Below are 17981 nucleotides of genomic sequence, written 5' to 3'. Positions count from 1 at the left end.
TGAGGAAGAAAATAACAAGGACAGCCTGTGAAATACTGTTTTTTGGTGCTGCTTATAAAATGCTCAAAATATAAAATATTTTAAATAAGCATATATTAAATGATATTATAATATTGTATTTATTTATAACGACCGTCAGAGGTGTTTCTTTAACTCTGCAGAGATTTGTGTGGCTGCAGATTGTTTAACGCACCGTTGTAGGTAGTTGCAGGGTTTCCTGTTGTTTTGATATACTTGTCCTTATGTGCTGTGTGGGTAGGTGTCAGTCTTTCTACTGAATGCGCGTCATGGCACCGAGTCAGAGCCGCTGACTATTTTGAACAGAGAACACGTGGCACTGTTTCTGGAGAGAGAGAGAGAGAGAGAGAGACAGAGAGACAGAGACGCACACACACACACACACACTCCTCCTTCAGTCCCTCCAGCCACGCACACGCTGGCAGAGCTGCAGTGTGTAGTGCAGTACAGTACAGCTGCCTGCCCGCCTGCCTGGGATTTCTTCAACTACTCCATTAAAGTGTGGGGATCGAGAGAGAGAGAGAGAGGCGGCTCCTGCGAAAACAAGACGACAGCAAAAGGACGTTTATTCTGTTTTATTTCCTGACTGTGTGGCCGGCGGACAGAGATGATGGAGAAAAAACTCTTGGCTGCCCTTTGTGCGCTGCTGCTCGTTAACTTCGGATCAGCTGATAATGGTAGGCAGTCTTCTTTAATTTGTTCATTTTTCATCTTTTCAATTTGAATTTTCCCCGTTTCCAGAGTGATTGATGTTTGTTAGAAATTGTCGAAATGGTTTACTGTACTGCCACCCCAAATACACACATACACGTAGTTGTGTTTCCATCACTTACATTGATTTTCTGGAGACTTACCATAATCCTAACCACAGCCACTGCTTCCTAACCCTGCCTTAATTTGAATATTATCTCAAAACTCATGCCTAAATTTAAAGTCATGCAGAATACCACCATTTGATTTCTATCAGTATTACATTTATATTTCAACATGTAACCCTGTTTTTTTTCTTCTTAACTCTAACCCTGTAGAGGGGGGCGGGAATAATTATCGCCCTTTATCATTCTACTTTTTACTCTTACTATGATCTTAAACCTCTTTTTGAGAGTGGGAAGAACTTGTGAGCAGTTAATCAACTTTAATTTGACCTCAAAACCATGCCTAAACCTAATGAGATCCAGATTACCAATAATTTGATTTATTTCCTCGTAAACCCGTTCTTTTTAAGGCCAATAATCACATTAACTAATCCTTTCTCTTTTTTTTTTTCTTTCTCTTGTTTATTATTATTTTTACATTTTTCCTTTTGGGCATAATGTTGTAGGGATTGCACCTAAACAAAAAATAATAATTATAATCATGATTATGACCTGAGCCAGAGCAATATTAGACTCTTTTGTGTGATAATTCTTGTACCCTGACCTAACCCTTACTCTATTATTGACCTAAACCTAAAATTGAATGATTTGCTTTATGGGAAATTGCGTTTGGTCCCCAAAAGGAAGGCAAATCCCCACAATGTGACTGTGTAAACAGGTTTATAGCTCCACAAATGTTCTTTGTTAATGTTTTTTTTGTTGTTGTTGTTTGTTTGTTTTTTTGCTTATGTCATCTCCTGACTTTGATTGAGTTTGGTTAATTTTTTATAATTTTTTCATATTGTCAAAATGGTTTACTGTATCACCAACCCTGAAACACACACACACACACACACACACACACACATGTTTTCAGCACTTCAGGGGACTTGCATTAATTTCCTGTAGACTTCAGGAAGTTAGGATGCTTGTATAAGACACTTTTCCTGTCTTGAGTTAAGATAATTTCAGAGCTGTTCATCTGTGGAGGCTTTTCTGCCCAAATTATGTCTTAACCTTAATTACCATGGTTACCAAACAGTTAAAATCAATCTTTACAAAGTTTCTGTAATATGGGCCCTGTGTTGTTTTTGAACAGATTTTAAAGTGACACAGCTACAGAGTCTACACAATGACTTGATGACTTTGTTTCTCCTTGTTGCACCACACAGACATGTCAGTACTTCAGTTCCTCCTTCAGATCAGAGCCATGTACAGTCACTTCAGAACACAGCTTTATTTAAATCTTCTTTTTTACATCAGAGCTTCTGCTCTTTGTTTAAACATCCTCACACTCTATCTCCCCCATCGCCTCCCTGCCCCCCATCGCTGCTTGTTCCTTTTTCTGCTTGCATCACATTTACACACCTCACACATCCTGTATTTCTCTCTTCCGCTTTTTTCACCTACCTGTTCCAAACACTGTCTCTCCCCCTCTTCCTTCTCCTGCTCGTGCTCCCTTCCTCCATCGGCGCCTTTCACATAAAAGGAAAATGAGACTATTGACATTTGAAAAGATTTTATTGGGCAGAACTGTCCCATCAGCTCCTCAAGCTGAAATTCAAATGAATAGAAAACAGCTCGGCTGCGCCAGAGGACATTTATTGGCTGTAAATGAGCAGGGAAGTACATTGTGATAAATGACACCTCTAACTATGTGCAGCAGGACTGTCATTTTACTGGGTTCATGCTAATTGGCTCGCCTCTGTAGTACAATATGTAGACTTTATGAACAGATTTTTAAAGCAGAGCAGTGACGACAGATTCAGTCTATCACCACACTTTATACAGTAGACATGTTATTATATCATACAGACTTTATACAGTAGATATATATTATATTTTACAGGCTTTATACACCAGATATATATTATACTATACAGATTGTATAGAGAGCCACATTCAATCTCAGAAAGCTGATCACGTAGAACTTTTACATTGTATTCAAATATTTATTCACTCTCTTGTTTCTGCTGACAATAACTCATGGTTCTAAGAAATTCTCAATATACTCTCAAGCCTTTAATTACTGACCAGAAAAAGAAACCCCTTTGAGCTTTTCCTGAGCAAAAGAACATTTAAAAATATCTGGTCTGTCTCTGTTCTTACATGTTTCGGTCAAAAGCCTTTTTTTATTCCACTCTTAACTTAGCTGACCTCCTTTCTAACTAATCAAACACATTTTTAGAGTCCCTGTGGAACTTATTTAATGATAACCTAGATGAATCTTGTTTAACAAAGTCTTACAATCAACAAATTTATGATTATACTTAGAAAATATGCAATACATAGTCTCCATGTTGAAAATACAATACGAAGGTTTAGATCAGCGATCACGTGATTGATTTGTCTCTGCTATGGATGAGAATTGAGTTCCATTTACCTGCTGCTCTGACTGAAAATGCTAATTGTTCAAAATCAGCTTTCCTAAATTTAGCTGAGCAGTCACCTCTGACTGATGTCCTGGTCTCCCTGGCATTGTCCCTGCAGAATGACACACATGTTGTTTAGCAGTGGTGGTAGAAGATCATAAATTAATGTTTATGTCAGGTATATATCTGCAAAACAAGATCAATAAATTTCACCTTCGAATAATGGTACAACCATGGCAGTTCCTTGTTTATTTATCAAGGATGTTCACAGGCTGTAAAGAGTGTGTGATGGATTTATTGGTGTCATACCTGTCTGGGAACAACTTGTAGCACTGAAGAGCATAGCAGCAGCTTTGAGTAGTTGATAGTCATTTCATAACCTCAGAATTTTTTCGAAAATTACAACTTTGGTCTGTTATTTCTGTCTGCTATTTGATTTATGCAAGACTGAAGATGGTTTATTTCATGCTTTACTGGTTATTCGTTGGTCATATAGTGATTTCAGGGCTACAGCTGTTAGTAATGTGTCATTTATTTCTGATAGTGGATGTGGATTATTCTAAAAACTAGTTGTGTTTAAGGAAGACAGCTTTTTTGTGATACTTGTCAAGCTTGGCTATGAGACAAGGTATTGTTAAATGTAATTAGTTAACAAATGTTTTATCACTGCAACTGTTTTTGGTGTTTGATAAATCCATGTAGTGTGCATGACCTAGTAATTGAAATAACAAGTTAACTATATTGAATTTATGTAGCATAATAAGCCTGACGACTAGAAGAGAAGATGAGAGGCTAGAGGCATGAAATGCAGCTTGAGAGGTCACATGCCAGTTGGCAGTAGATATCTGAAATAAGTGCAGGTGAAAAGGCCAAGGGCAGCGTGCACAGGGGCGTCCTCAGCCTTTTCAGTGCACAGCTTTTTAAAATGATCTGCGCTATCCACTCAAAAATCACACCAATCACGTGCCGTGAAACCAGCACTTATTGGGCTTTATAGCAGCCGTTAGATGTTAGATGGGTTTCACACAGAAAGTATTACTGATTGCCCCTTCCAGTGTGGAGTGCTGAAGCAGCAGACATCTGCTCGCAGAGAAACGGTTGGCTGTTCCTCCCGTTGGCAGGGTCAAGAAGTGAGCCAGAGCGATACTTCCCCAGGTACATGCTGCTTTGGCCTGAAAGATTGTGAGTAAGAGCCTGTAATATCTGGAGAGAGGAGTGTGCGACAGTGGAAACAGTGGTTCTCTTTATAAATCTGGTCTGCGCGCACACACACACACACACACACACACACACACACACACACACACACACACACACACACAAAAACAAAAAAAAAAACAGACATACTACTCCAGCATTTGACCTAAGCAGCACTAATGGAGCTAAAGTGAGGGAACAAGGCCAGTATTATACAGCCAAGCACCTCTGTCTATTTATGAGTGTGTCTGTTTTTGTATCACTTAAATAGAGGTGTGTGTGTGTGTGCTGATGACCTGCTTGAGTGATTATGGAAGTAATGAAAGGCATCATGGCAGTGTGTTACTGAGCGGTAATGGCACTACATTACATTAGTGCTCTGGTCTTCATCAAAGGGAAGTAGGTAGAAACAGAAATGAAGACTTGTACAGTACAGTGCTAAAGAGATTGAGGAAGAGAAAGATGGAAGGTCTTCATTAAAAGTACATCACTTCAAATATCAGAGTCAGTACCATGTAAAGTAAAAGTCTGAGTCCGTCAGTCCTTATCCATTTTATTTTGTGCTCTGAAAATATGCTTTACAGCACTGTGATTGAGTTGTGCTCTGTTGCAATTCTCAGGATCCACTCGGTGGTTCCCTACCCAGGGGTCAAGGTGCTTATTACAGAAACTTCATAACTCGCAGATCCCATTTTAAGTGTTTGGTAACCATGGTAATTAGGGTTAGGACCCGATCTCAGAAAAAAAAGAAATATTACAGATGAACATAAACTTTCCTAACTTTAGGATAACTGTTACGCTGTCCTAGTTTTCACTCTCCAACCTGCAGTAGTAGCCAATTTAGTAACAAGCTAATGGTAGTGTTCACTAGTCGTAGTTTTAGCTAACAGTTGTTTTCGCTAACTTGTTTAATCCATATGGCTGGTCTTTTATTGCTTTCATAAAACAAAAGCCAGATAAGTCATGTGGATGTGGAGACAGTGCCTGCTATCTAAGCCCACTTGGTTTCTATTATCTCTCAAGTTTGCGTTGTTGTAAATTTCTCCGTCAAATTGGGAAATATCCTTTATAAGACTCTATCCAATCCTATACCCAGATAGTTCAAAGTAAGCTCCACCTCAGCTAACTACAAGAGTAAAATCCACCTTTTACATTAACTCAGTATTAGTAGTAATCAGTATTAATAATCTAATGATACAATATATAGTAGTATAACAGTCACAGTGTATTTTTTCTGCTTTGAGTGTCTTTACTTTTAATAATTTAACTACATTTTTCCAATTATACATACTTTACTCAAGTAACACTTTTACAGGACTTTTACCTGTTATAAAATATTTCTACAATAAGTATTAGTACTTTTACTTTAGTAAAGGATCTGAATACTTCCTCCACCACTGGGGAATCATCGTTCTTTGATTAACTGCTCACGAGTTAAGGGGTTACAAGTAGCTCCACTTTGCTTCACTTTAGAGGATCACAAGCCAAAATGGTTGGGAACCACTGCATTTAAAGAAAGCAAGAGAAACAATCTTCTTACCAAACACTGAACAGACAGTGAGGACAATGAAGCCCTGTTTGCTCCAATGAAGCTGAACAATTGATCAATAAAAGACCATCTGACCATATAACTCTATTAAAATGGTGCACTGCTTTGCTGGAAAAAAAAGTATGCATAGTCAGACAACTTTCCCTGGATAAATAATATATGTGTATACATTGTTTAGTTTGAATAATTGTTGCTTGGATAAACGTTGGCCTGTGCTGACTGATATTCCCTGCACACTCTCTGTTGTCCCATGTTTGCTTGGAATAATGAGCAAATAAGCTGTTAATGACTCTGAAGACATCACCAGAGACTGACTATTATCCAATTTTGACTCTGTCCTCTCCTCTTCAGATGGAAATGTTGCTCTTTCCACTGCTTCAAAAAGTACTACAGATGCTCCTGTTGCAGAGTCTGTGCCTACTTCTAGCCTGGACCCCGTCAGCCATGTTGCTACCACGTCTTCACCCAATGGCACCGACACGAGCTCAGGAGTCACCAGCACTTTGAGCAGCGACACAAGCACAGAAGGGAAAAACAACTCTGAGATACCCGAACCAAAGAAAGATAACAGTAACTATGCAACTCTGCTTTCTTAATCCTGTGTTATTCACTGATCGGATGTTGTGGTTATTGTTCCTGTCTCTTTGAGGTTTCCCATAAGGGAAGTTTTGACACACTTCTGAAGGATTTAGTAGGAAGTCCAGCAGCAGGTGGCTCAGACTTTAGGAGCTATATTTAACAAAGTCCTTATCACTGTTTTCCACGTCCAGAAGTGGGCCACAGAGCGAGTGGCAGTGTTGGCAGTCATGCCACTAACACAACACAGACAGACAGCGCAGTCTAGTTTTTAAGGACATTCACACAGAGGAGGAGGGAAAAGTAAAAGAGGAGAATAAACAAGTTGTGACTGATTTAATTAAATAAGGCACGATCAGTTGAGAGAGCAGTGGTAAAATATGCTCGTAGAAAAGCTGAGTCTGTAGAGATTCAGATGGTGTTGAGAGAGAAGAGAAGTGATTAAATGCTGTGTGACTTTTCACAAGAGGGTGAGAAAGGTAGAAGTGAAATCCACCCCCCCCCCCCCAACAGACACACACTCACAAACACACAGCAGTGCTGGTTCACACATTAGACTCATAAACATATTCACAGGCTTGGCATATTTTTAGGCACTTTTATTTTGTGGAAAAAGCTGTTCATATTGGAGTAACATTTACATGTGTATAACTTTAAAAGTTGGCATCTCTGTGCATGCAGATAGTTTTGTTTTGCTGCATTTCCTTGTCCAGGTTTTGAGATATTCAACTTATCGTCTTCAGCTTCCAGCCAATATAATTGAGGTGAACTTATTTATGGTGGTCACAGTCTTGAAAATTTACACTTAAACAAGAGTCCACAGCCACACTAGCAGCTCTCTGGTGCTTTGAGCTCATGTTAATGTAAGCATACTATGAACTAGCATGCTAGCTCATAATGCTCGCAATGAAAATGCTAACATGCTAATGCTAAGCAGGCATTTTTATCTTGTTCATCATATTAGTTTAGTGTTAAATAGCATAAAACACAAAGGCCACAGCTGAAGATCCAGCCTCTGCAGATGGGCTGCATGCTCTACTAGCTGAGCTACAGAATGTGCTTTTGCTCGTCTCCCTACCAGCTTCAGCAGAGGTTTGATCTGATTGGTTGAAGTTGGTCCGTATTATACATCATAGACAAATGGTTCATCCAATCACCTGCCAAGAAAGTGCCTGCCCTTTTCCAAAAAAGATTCTAAGGACAACTTCCAAGATAGTTCTGTGGAACAAACATGTCAGGTTAATTGCACTGGGTTAGAGAGGAATATCTTAAAACCTTGACAAATAAAACAAAAATTATAAGCACACCACTAAAAAGAAGAGTGAAAATGTGTTCATTTGTAATGTTGGCGAACAGGCCCTTTAATGCCTCAAATTCAGTGTGGTACCACTGCGGCAACCAGGGTCTCAATTCCCAAAAAATTCCACGCTTGGGGGCGTAATACTTTCTAAACTTACAGGAACTTTGGGAGTGGGGCTTGCATGGTGCTGAACACTTCTGATTGGTTTAGTAATTATAGCATTTTACTCCAGGCACCATATTTAAATAAATTAGTTTTGGTTGGTGTTGATTTGATACATCAACATATGGAAGAAAGCATGAAGTGTATATGAAAATGTTGTGCAAGTTAAGAAAGCTAAACATTTTCAGGGAAAAATGATGTCGGCACCCTAATTTGCCTAATCTTTTGAGCGTGGTGGAAACGCAGACAACAATGGACTGAAGGAACCTATTAGCATGTTTAAAAGTTGTTCTCTGAACTAAAAGGTTCTTTGGGTGAATACCTGCCTATTGTGTGATCTGTCACTTCAACTCATTTTTATTTTAGAATTACAGTAGAATAACAGTATTTTTATTTTTCTATTTCCGTAGATACCGACATTGTCTCTCCTGCAGACGTTGCTGGTGCTGAGAAGAACCTGACAAATTCAACATCACAGTCTCCAAGTCCTCCTTCTGGGAGCCCCAGCCCCACCTCTCACAACCCCCTTACCTCCACCACAATCAGCCCCTCACACTCAGCTCACCCTGCCCCTGTAGACACCATAACGACCACCATAACACCCACAACCACATCACATCATGCTGCAGTTCCACTTCCTGACTCCACCACAGCATCAGACCAGCCCGCACCACCCACTTCTGTCCCAACACCTGAGCCACCAAAACATGAAACTACCACTACTACCGTTACCACCCGGTCCAGCTCTACATCCAGTACCAGCTCCTCTCAGGAGCTCCCCAGTTCCAAGTTGACGACGCTCACATCTCAAAACACAGAGCCCGTCAGACATCCTGGGACCTCCACTGAAGGCCACCAAACATCTACTATCCCCTCGACGAGCAGCTCCACCGCCCAGACCAAAGCCCATGCCGACACCCCCTCCCAGCTCAATGTTGGGGGTGACAGTAAGTGCATAAGATATCTCCTGTGTCTGTAAATAAATTTAGTTGTGGTCGATTGACTGTCTGGATATTGACAGAGCCAGCAGTGAACTGGCTTAACAACAAAGGCGACGCTGTTCTTTTTGTTTTCCAGCACAAGCCACTCCTCATGTCTCCACACGCACACACAAACAGACACACGCCACAACATCTTCTACAAGCACTGTCACCACCAAGCACTCCACAATCATGGCTCTGTTTGGGAAAGGGACAGAGGCAGTCATGGGACTCAAGGCCTCAAGAATGCTCTGTTTTTCTTCTTTTTCTGTCTCTCTCGCCCTCCGTCTGTCTGCTAAATGATTTATATATCTAGGCTGGGTTGCACCAACAAAGGCACATTTTTAAACCTGATTAAATTATGGCTTAACTTTAAATTATGCTGCACAAAACATAGTTTAGTTGTACTCTAAACTTAATTTAATTACATTTTTTTTTGCACCAAATTTTAAACTTAAATTTTGATCCAGTATTATCTTGAAACTCACACTTCAGGTGCCTTTTGAGATGATTTGAGCAAAATAATGAAATTGGTCAAAGAAAGTTAAGGGACAGACTTAACCCAGTTGAGTTTTATGATGCGTCTCTTCTTTCTTTCACTCCAGTTGATCCATTAAAACAATCTGCCAGTTGCTGACAGGCAGGCTCTTTCTTCCTTACTGTGCTGTTTTTTTTATCTTCTACTGTTTGGCCATTTTGCTCCATTAATTCAGCCAACAAGTTTTTCTTGAAGGTAGCGAAATTAGAGTTGCTCAGCTGAGCCATCATGAGTAGGTTTACTTGGCTAAGTAAGTGTTTAGTTAGCTGTCAAACAATGCAATGTTCTGTTAACTTTTTAGCTCTTTTTTGGTCCTGACAGCACTCAATTCAGCACTGACTCACACTTTAATCGTTTATTTATTTGATGATCTCCATACAGATTAAACTTGATTTTGGTTTACATAAAGAAGCTTGGATTTACTAAACAGAGATTAGTTTTTAATTGACAGAGTTCTGCATAATTTCAAACCTGTTTTTGTTAAACTCTGTTCGGTTGTTGCAACCCAGTCCTATGGTATATGTTTCTCTGTCTATACACTATTTTACCACCTTTAGAGGACTTTTAGCAGGATTGAAACAGAAGGAAAACCTAATTAAGTCCCCTCAGTCGTCCAACCCGCTTGAATACAGTTGAAACATAAAATTCTCTCTGCTTCTCTCACTCTGTGTGGTTTTATTAGGCCACACTTGGCACCTTGCCTCTTTCCATTAGCCAGAGGAGCAGGCAGCATTTGCTGCTCTGTGGTTGTTGCTACTTTCAACCAGATGATATAAAAAAAAAAACAGCAACGTTTACAAATTAGTCTTCCATAGCAACATCCATATACAGAAATACACTGCCAAAAATCCTGCTCAAACTCTTCCTGCACAGAAATATACAAACACATAGAGAAAAGGTCAAGAGTGATAGTGTTGTTAGAGATTAAAACACTCTTAGAGAAAACCAAAACGAATTGTACTGTAAGCACATGAAATATAAACTTCTTGATTGTAATTCTAGAAAAGTTAAAATGTTAAAAATGATGTCCTGTAAACACATTTACTTGTTCAACAAAGATTTCAAGCACAGGCCAGCTTAACATCACCGTCCTGTGTTTGACATTTCTGTCTGCAGATACACGATGAACACTTGGGCTCAACATGCTGCTGTTGGGTCTAAATTTAGCTCCAGTCACAAGTTAAACTAACTGTTGAAGAAGCTGTAACTCGGCTGTTTGCACCATGTGAAGTCAAAGTAAAAAACGTATTCAATGATGCATTACCAACGCGTTAGCGTCTTTGAGGAGGAATGTGCCCTGCTCAGTTATCTCCTGTGGGTTTTTTTTCCAGCAACGATGGTCCATGATTCTCCCACATTAGACCCTCTCCTGGCTGGCCTGGTGTCAGCCTTCATCATCACTGCTGTCATCATCACTCTGCTCCTCTTCCTCAAACTGCGCCGAAGAGACAACCGACCAGAGTTCCGCAGGCTGCAGGATCTACCCATGGTGAGCGCATCCATGACATCCACGCAACACCCTCACTTCACTTTCACTGCACTGTTCCTGCTACCAACCATAACTAATGGCTTTAGCAATGATTTATAGATGAAGGAGGGAACAACTCATGGGTGAGCTTTTCCTAAACTGCCCCAATTACTTTTCTCGCCTAAACCTAAGCAAACTGTGACAGAAAATGGAAAATAATCTTAAAAAACCCTGAAAATAATTAGCCAACAAAGTCTAAAATAAGCTGACAGTGAAATTTAGCTTCACATTAAACATGAAGCCCTGAGTCCTGGTTGTGTTTGATTCAGGCAGCCACCACAGCCTCATTTCTAAACTACCAACATCTGCACGAAAAAGCCAGGCAGCAGAGTAGGCGCAGGACTAGGTGGAACAGTCTTGGGGAAAAAAAATAATGCCTACAGCCAACAGCTGGTTAGTTTATTACAAAAAGCACTGGAAACAACTAGCCTGGAGTCAACGTTCGTTTGCATGGCAACCTTAAGATGACGACAAGACTTCAGATATGAAAAAGCGGTCTGGCACTTTTTGTACAGATTAAACAAATGAGATGTAAGAGCTTTAGTGGTGCTGGTAGGCTGATGTTGCTGCCTTTGGACAGAGCCAGGCTAGCTGTTTCCAGTTTTAATGCTAAGCTAAGTTTACCAACTGCTGGCTGTAGCTTTATATTTAACAAACTCTCGTCAAGTTAGAGTATTTCACAAAATGTCAAAGTATAAATGTTTTTATTTGTGTTAACATATGTATTTTACCTGCACATAATTAGTTGTGTTATTCCGTTTTTTCCATGTAGGACGATATGATGGAAGACACACCCTTGTCCATGTACAGCTACTGATGGAGGCACGACTCATTTTTTTTGGCGGCCAAACCCTCTTTTTGAATCCAGGCTCACACTGCAGCGGCTGTTGAACCTGGTCTCTCTTCCTTAATCTGAACCAAACAGAAAGAATTCTGGGTAGGTGTGAGCAAATTTCTGGATTGCTTTCATTTATTGAGATGTGACATGTAGGAAAGAACACAAGAACACCCTTGAAGCTGCAATGGACAATGAAGACGACGCCAGACTCGGTTTGGCTAGTTTGGTGTCTGTAATTACAAATTAGGCCTACGCCCCTGTTTAATACAGTACATTTAATGTTTTTCAGCCCATCTTTTTGGGTATGGAAGGGGTTGTATAATACATTTCTGATTTCCCAAGAGGTTAAAAGGTGTAAAGCAGGAGGCCACATAACCAGTTGTGTCCATCATTTGGATGGTTCACACCTGGACCCAGAATCAGCCTGTCCTGCCAGACTCTCGCCTGGAGGCACTGGTCTAATTTCCCTGTTATCACTTAATGTTGGAAAGAAATGAAGAGTCTGGAAGTCTGACTGAGAGGCCAGAGAAAAGAAATGAACACAGCCTGATCATAGTGTTAAAGAGGTTGCACTTTACTTTGTCAGGAGTGAAAAAAAGGACAAATATTTTTGTATATGAGAAAATTTTGAGTTTTGTGTGCATACGTAAGTGCAGGCACAGCAGTGTGCGTTTTTAGGTGTGTGAGTCTGTTAAAGGTGCATGTATGGATTTCTGAAGGCATGGCAGGGGATATTTAAGCGTTTTCTCTTTTGTTTTCAGTTATTGTGTTGAAGGTCCTGCTGCCTTTTGGCCTGATTTTGATATGTGCAGTGTGTTTTTTTGTTTCTTTCCTGGACCCATGAGTCCAGGAGAGAGTGCCTTACACAGTAAGAACAGCTCTTATTGTATTTCTATTCAAAACAACTAACTTCCAGATTACCAGTCATTCCCAGTACTTTGTGCAATTCCCATTCAAAACACACACTCTGGAGCAGGTAGCTGCTCTGACTTGCCTGTGTTTGAAGAACTAGCCCTGAGCGTGTTCACCGTGAGGCACTCATTCATACAATGACAGTTGCAGACAGTAATTGGCCAGTGGCCTTTCCACACAATGTTAGCATTGTCCTGTGTGTTGTAAATACTACTGACGATTGCATCATGCAAAGACAACTTTATGAACCGCTTCATCTTAGCTGCTGCTGTAGTTTTCATGGAATAGAGGTCGACCGACAGCCTAATTTTAAAGGCTGATATGGTAACGATAGTGGATGGAGCGGCAAAAAGAAGATAGCCGATTAATTGGCCGACCCACTACTCCCAGCCTGAAAAAAAAAAAAAAAAATCAACATCATTCATTAACCGTCTTTGACTTTATTAGGAACTGAATAACCGCTGAAATGAACATCTAAGTCAAAGTAATAAATACCTAAATAAATTAATATATAAATCTGGAACTGAACATCAAATCTAGGTCAGAGTGATTTTTTTGAGCAATTATTCATAATCGGCAATTCCAGTTGAGAAGAATAGAGGAAATAGTGCTTGACTGCTTTCTCTCCAGAAAGGCAGCTCCTCCTCTTGTCATAGCCTCCATGCAAAACACAGGGTTCAACAATAAGGACTGCCCAGTTTCCCAGGGCAAGTACAAGGCCTTGTCGAGGCTAGCATATCTAGCAGTTCACTTGCCCAACTGATCAGGCACTTGTGAGAAAATTGTGGTGAGCAAAGATAAAGTTTATGAGCTGAAGCACAAGTGAGTATTTCAATTATCCTGGAAACAGGAGTTTAGTTGTGTGGTCTTAGAGCATGTAGGCAAAACTATGCATTGTGTAGTTTGCCTCAAGTTTGAGAGCAAGCCGGATAAAACTCGGTTGTTTTTCAAGGTCATGTCAAGTTTCTGAAAAACGTTGGTGGAGTGCTATTACAACATGCAATAGCATCTTACTTGCATGGCAGGTGGGCTGTCGACAAACCCTTCTTTGGGGATTTGCCGGTGCTTGTACAAAACACGAACACTGAAGCAAGTCAGGGAATCGCAAAGCTGGTTAACTGTATCATGTTAAGTGTATCATGTTTCAAAAACCATGCAGTCGTTCACTCCATAACACACACGCACACACATGGTTAACCTGAGTACACACTACCATACCAACATGGCTTTTGCAAAATAATTTTAGAACTGCAAATAAAGATATGTGCCAACCTGGACAAGTGAAAAAAATGTTGAACCCTGAAATGGTGATGTGTATATAACCTGCGTGACTGGTGGAGGCCACGCAACCATCTGCCACTGATACCGATAGTTTGTACATTAATCGGTCGACCTCTATCGCAAGTATATGATCACAAAAATGTTATACGGTCTGACCTGACAGCACCTTGTTCTCTCAGTAAGCAAGTTCACAATACTACATTGATTATACTGTGCATTAGGCTTGCTGTGTGTTTGCTCTGCAAATCTGCAGGAAAAATGTGAGTGGAAGTGAGACATGCAAGATGACAGAACAACCCATGTCCATAGAAATCAATTGGAACTAATACTTATGTTCACAATTTAATGTTTGTTTGTGCCATGAGTAACTACAGATTGGTGACAAATGAAAGGAAAAATAACAAAAAATATCTTTGTGAGGCTGATCATGGAGGAAAAACACCTAAAGATATTCCCTCATTTACTGTTTTGAACCTTCATCCTTTCGTCACCCACCTGTACACCCTGTTCTTAATGATACACTTGAGATGTCTGATATTGGTGTTAAAATTGTAATTATCCTGAATGCAAATGAGGCTTTGCTGCCAGATGTGGATTATTGGACTGTTGTTTTATGATTAAAAGTATTTTGAAACCATCCTCTGCATTCTCTTATTTCCACTTCTGGGGCCTCAATTATTCAAATGTTGCTAGATTTATCATTTAACTTAGTCTTAAGATAATTTCTGACAGTGTACTTATGTTTGATTCAGAAAAGGCTTGGGCACATTTGTGTACCAAACTGCAATACCCTCACATGAACAGCAGGAAGATCACTTACGTCAAAGTAAAGTTTTATAAAGAAATACTTATACAGGGCTTTCTGTGCAAGTCATACTTAAGACCCAAATTGGTCGTAAATCTATTTTATATATGAGGCTGCAGATCTCTGTTACTCACAGAGTTTGCTGTAAACTGTTCTTTGGCTGCAGCACCAACAAACAAAAGCACAATCAGAACAAGACGCTGATCTATAGAAACAGACACAAAAAGTAAAGCTCCTTTCTTTCAACTTTTACACAGACTTTTATTGTTGGAGACAAAACACAAAACATTTTATTTACAGAGCAACAATGAATGAATCAGTACACTGCTTTACTGCAGCATCACTGCGCAACACTTGGCAAAAGCAATAAAACTGCAGTAGAAGGGTCTGATTCATCAGCCATTATCTGACCACAATAACAAATAAATGAGCCTTTTCTTCATTTAATGTCTCTTCAGTTCCAGTATTAACAGCTATACAAGGAGATGGTGTTAGAAGAGATTTGTTTAAATACCGTTATGTTCTGTTCTGTGCCATTTACTGTTAGAACAAAGGTTTTTATTGCTCACTAGTGAGACAATCTGACTTTAGATGAGTTGCATAGTATCGGTGGCCACTATCACCACCCAATTCTCCAAATCCACACCCCAGTGAACACCTAACCTGCCCGTCCGCTCCCCCATGGCTCTGCACTCTGGTCTGGGATCCACGATGGGGGGTGTCTGGATGCTGAAATATTAAACAGCTTGACACCGAGCCTGGCACAGTGTGACTCATGTCAGACATGGCAGCATAAAGGGACTCTTGATTGTTTTAACTGAGCTGTGGGTACGTAAAGACATCGCAGTGGAGTTTTTGGGGAGGGGAGCGTTGGAGCCTTGATAAAATGTTAATGGATTTTCGATTTCTCCTTGCCGTCATTTCAGCCGCATTACCAGGAATCAAAACCTCATCCTTCATCAGATTCCTCCTGGATTGAAGAGTGCATTATGTCAGGAAGAAAAACCCATTAAATATCCATTACTCTGCTACACTGAATAGTGTAGATTACATATAGTATAGGATCACAGGAACTTAAAAGCTTAAAAGGTACTGTAAATCTTAACTTGATAGATTACTGTACATAAAAGTGCAATTTAAGTTTAACTTTAAGTTTAAATTAAATTAGATTATTATAACAAATGGATTCATTCAAAAATATCATTTTAAAGCATTATAAGCATATGGGTAAAAGCACAGTGGTCAATGGTGTAACACTGTTACACCACTGTTACACCAATAAGCAGAGATGAAGTCCTACAAACCCAGCTCCACCAAAACTTCACCCAATCCCAGCAATCTGTAATCATAACAAACCTAAACATAACTATTTTTAAATCTTCTGCCTGAAACCAAACCTTGTGGTTTGGAGGACCAATCACAGTGGTTCTGTCCTTTCACTCTGGTAGGACCCATAATTTATTGTCAGTCACTCACAACATGGGTGCAGAGGGTGTGGCGTAAAATGAAAGCATGTTCAATCACTGAAGCCTTGAGTGAGAAATAAGGCTGCTGACAAAAATGCTACTTTGCTGGCACAAAGCTCTGTTATCCCCCATCATAAAAGCAGTCGCTTTCCGAATCTTGGGTTTTTAAACACCTGATTGTCTCCTCAGTTTGTTCCCAGCATACTAACAATCTGTGCATGTGGAGGCAGTTACTGCAGATTACTTAAAAGACAATTTGCGGTTATCAAAGTTCTCAGCAGTTTGTACAGTCCCTTAAGTCTTCAGCCTCAAGCAAGTATCACTAACTAGACTAAGGAGAAGCAACGCTTTGATGAATGGTCTTTCAAACAAAAAGACATCAAAACCAGTTGGCATTTGCTGAATCCGTTGGTGATTTGTTATAGCACACTGTGGTAGCAGGGGGTTGGGTGTGTCACATGGGAACCATCAGTTTAAAGAATAATTAGACAAGCAGCCAAAAATCAGGTAACACTGTACAAAACTGTGAGTAGGTACTAAGGAACGAGCAAGACACGATCTAATAATTAATGAACTGTTAACGAGTTAGAGGTGTAAGAAAATATTGAGCCCTGGCATTTGGTCTCTGTGCCCTCACAAACTGACAACACCAAAGGCCAAGTGACATCGGACCTACAATGATGAAATACCAGGCCTGGTCCTCACACTTTGTATAGTGTTAAATTGACTTGATTGCTTTCATACCTGGGTGTGGCCACGGTAACACTGGTTAGCTAGCAAGGAAACGGCAAGAAATCAAGCTTGTTCTAATGAAAAATGTTTCAGCTCAAGTTAATAATACATTCATTACTTTCCAGCCAGCTTGCCAGGTTGAAATCGCTGTGGCTGTTCAATTTAATTCATTCAAATCAAAACATGACAATCTTACAAGAAAATACTCCATTAGTAACATAGCTGGTGTTTGTCTTCATTCAGTTATGAACACTGTGATTTGGTGTTTTGGCAACACTAAAATCCTGGGGCTGGCCCTCAAATTACTTTACCAATACTTACCTTTTTTAATAACCATGAAGGGGACGTGTGTCTGTGAGCAACTCATTTATATAGTCCTCAGTACAGTTCAAGAATTACTCATTAACAGTTCATTATTAGTTAGTTCCTCACTCGTTCCGTTGTCACTACTCACATTTTGTGTGCTGTATTTTTTTTTACAAGTAGCAATTAACCTGAGTCCTTAACACATCTGGTATTCTCACAAATAACAGTTTAAAAATAGCATTTGAGAATTTCCCACACTAGTCACACAGTTTCCCCAGTGGTATGAACTGTGTGTCACAAAAAAATATCCAAGCAGACCTATTAAGCAACAGTAAACAGCACTACGTAGGAGGACTTAATTATTTGTTGTTAGACAGTATGTATGTGCTTCTTTTTGCCATGCTTTGCTGTTTGCAGTCCTTTGTTTTCATTCCCCTTCCCTTGGGACCACAAAGGAAATAAGCCATATGGCTGTTTGTGTCATCCTGTCTATTTCTATTTTGGTTTTTAGATGAGGGCCGTTAACTCTAAACTGTACTGATCACATCAAAACAATCTAAAAGGCAT

The 17981-nt window shown here is 39.9% G+C and overlaps 2 protein-coding genes across 2 annotated transcripts in view; one reads left to right on the top strand and one right to left on the bottom strand.

Moving 5' to 3' along the window:
- The first annotated feature begins 406 nt into the window (after positions 1-406).
- Positions 407-13235, top strand: LOC146323728 (uncharacterized). Its single transcript, XM_084722821.1, has 5 exons — positions 407-695; positions 6342-6560; positions 8439-8975; positions 10878-11035; positions 11847-13235. Exons 1-5 carry the CDS (start codon positions 626-628, stop codon positions 11889-11891), a joined length of 1029 nt encoding a protein of 342 aa, XP_084578947.1. The 5' UTR covers positions 407-625; the 3' UTR covers positions 11892-13235.
- A 3109-nt stretch (positions 13236-16344) lies between these two features.
- LOC146323727 (uncharacterized) overlaps positions 16345-17981 on the bottom strand; it is a 10772-nt gene continuing 9135 nt past the window's right edge. Inside the window, exon 13 of the mRNA XM_084723207.1 lies at positions 16345-17981. This exon is cut by the window's right edge and continues 268 nt beyond it. The gene's annotated coding sequence lies outside the window, so the exon portion shown is untranslated.

Source organism: Lutjanus erythropterus, chromosome 7 (genome assembly GCF_056507025.1).
Source record: "Lutjanus erythropterus isolate fLutEry1 chromosome 7, fLutEry1.hap2, whole genome shotgun sequence".
NCBI classification, from domain to species: Eukaryota; Metazoa; Chordata; class Actinopteri; order Lutjaniformes; family Lutjanidae; genus Lutjanus; species Lutjanus erythropterus.
This window is presented reverse-complemented; position numbering and strand designations above follow the sequence as displayed.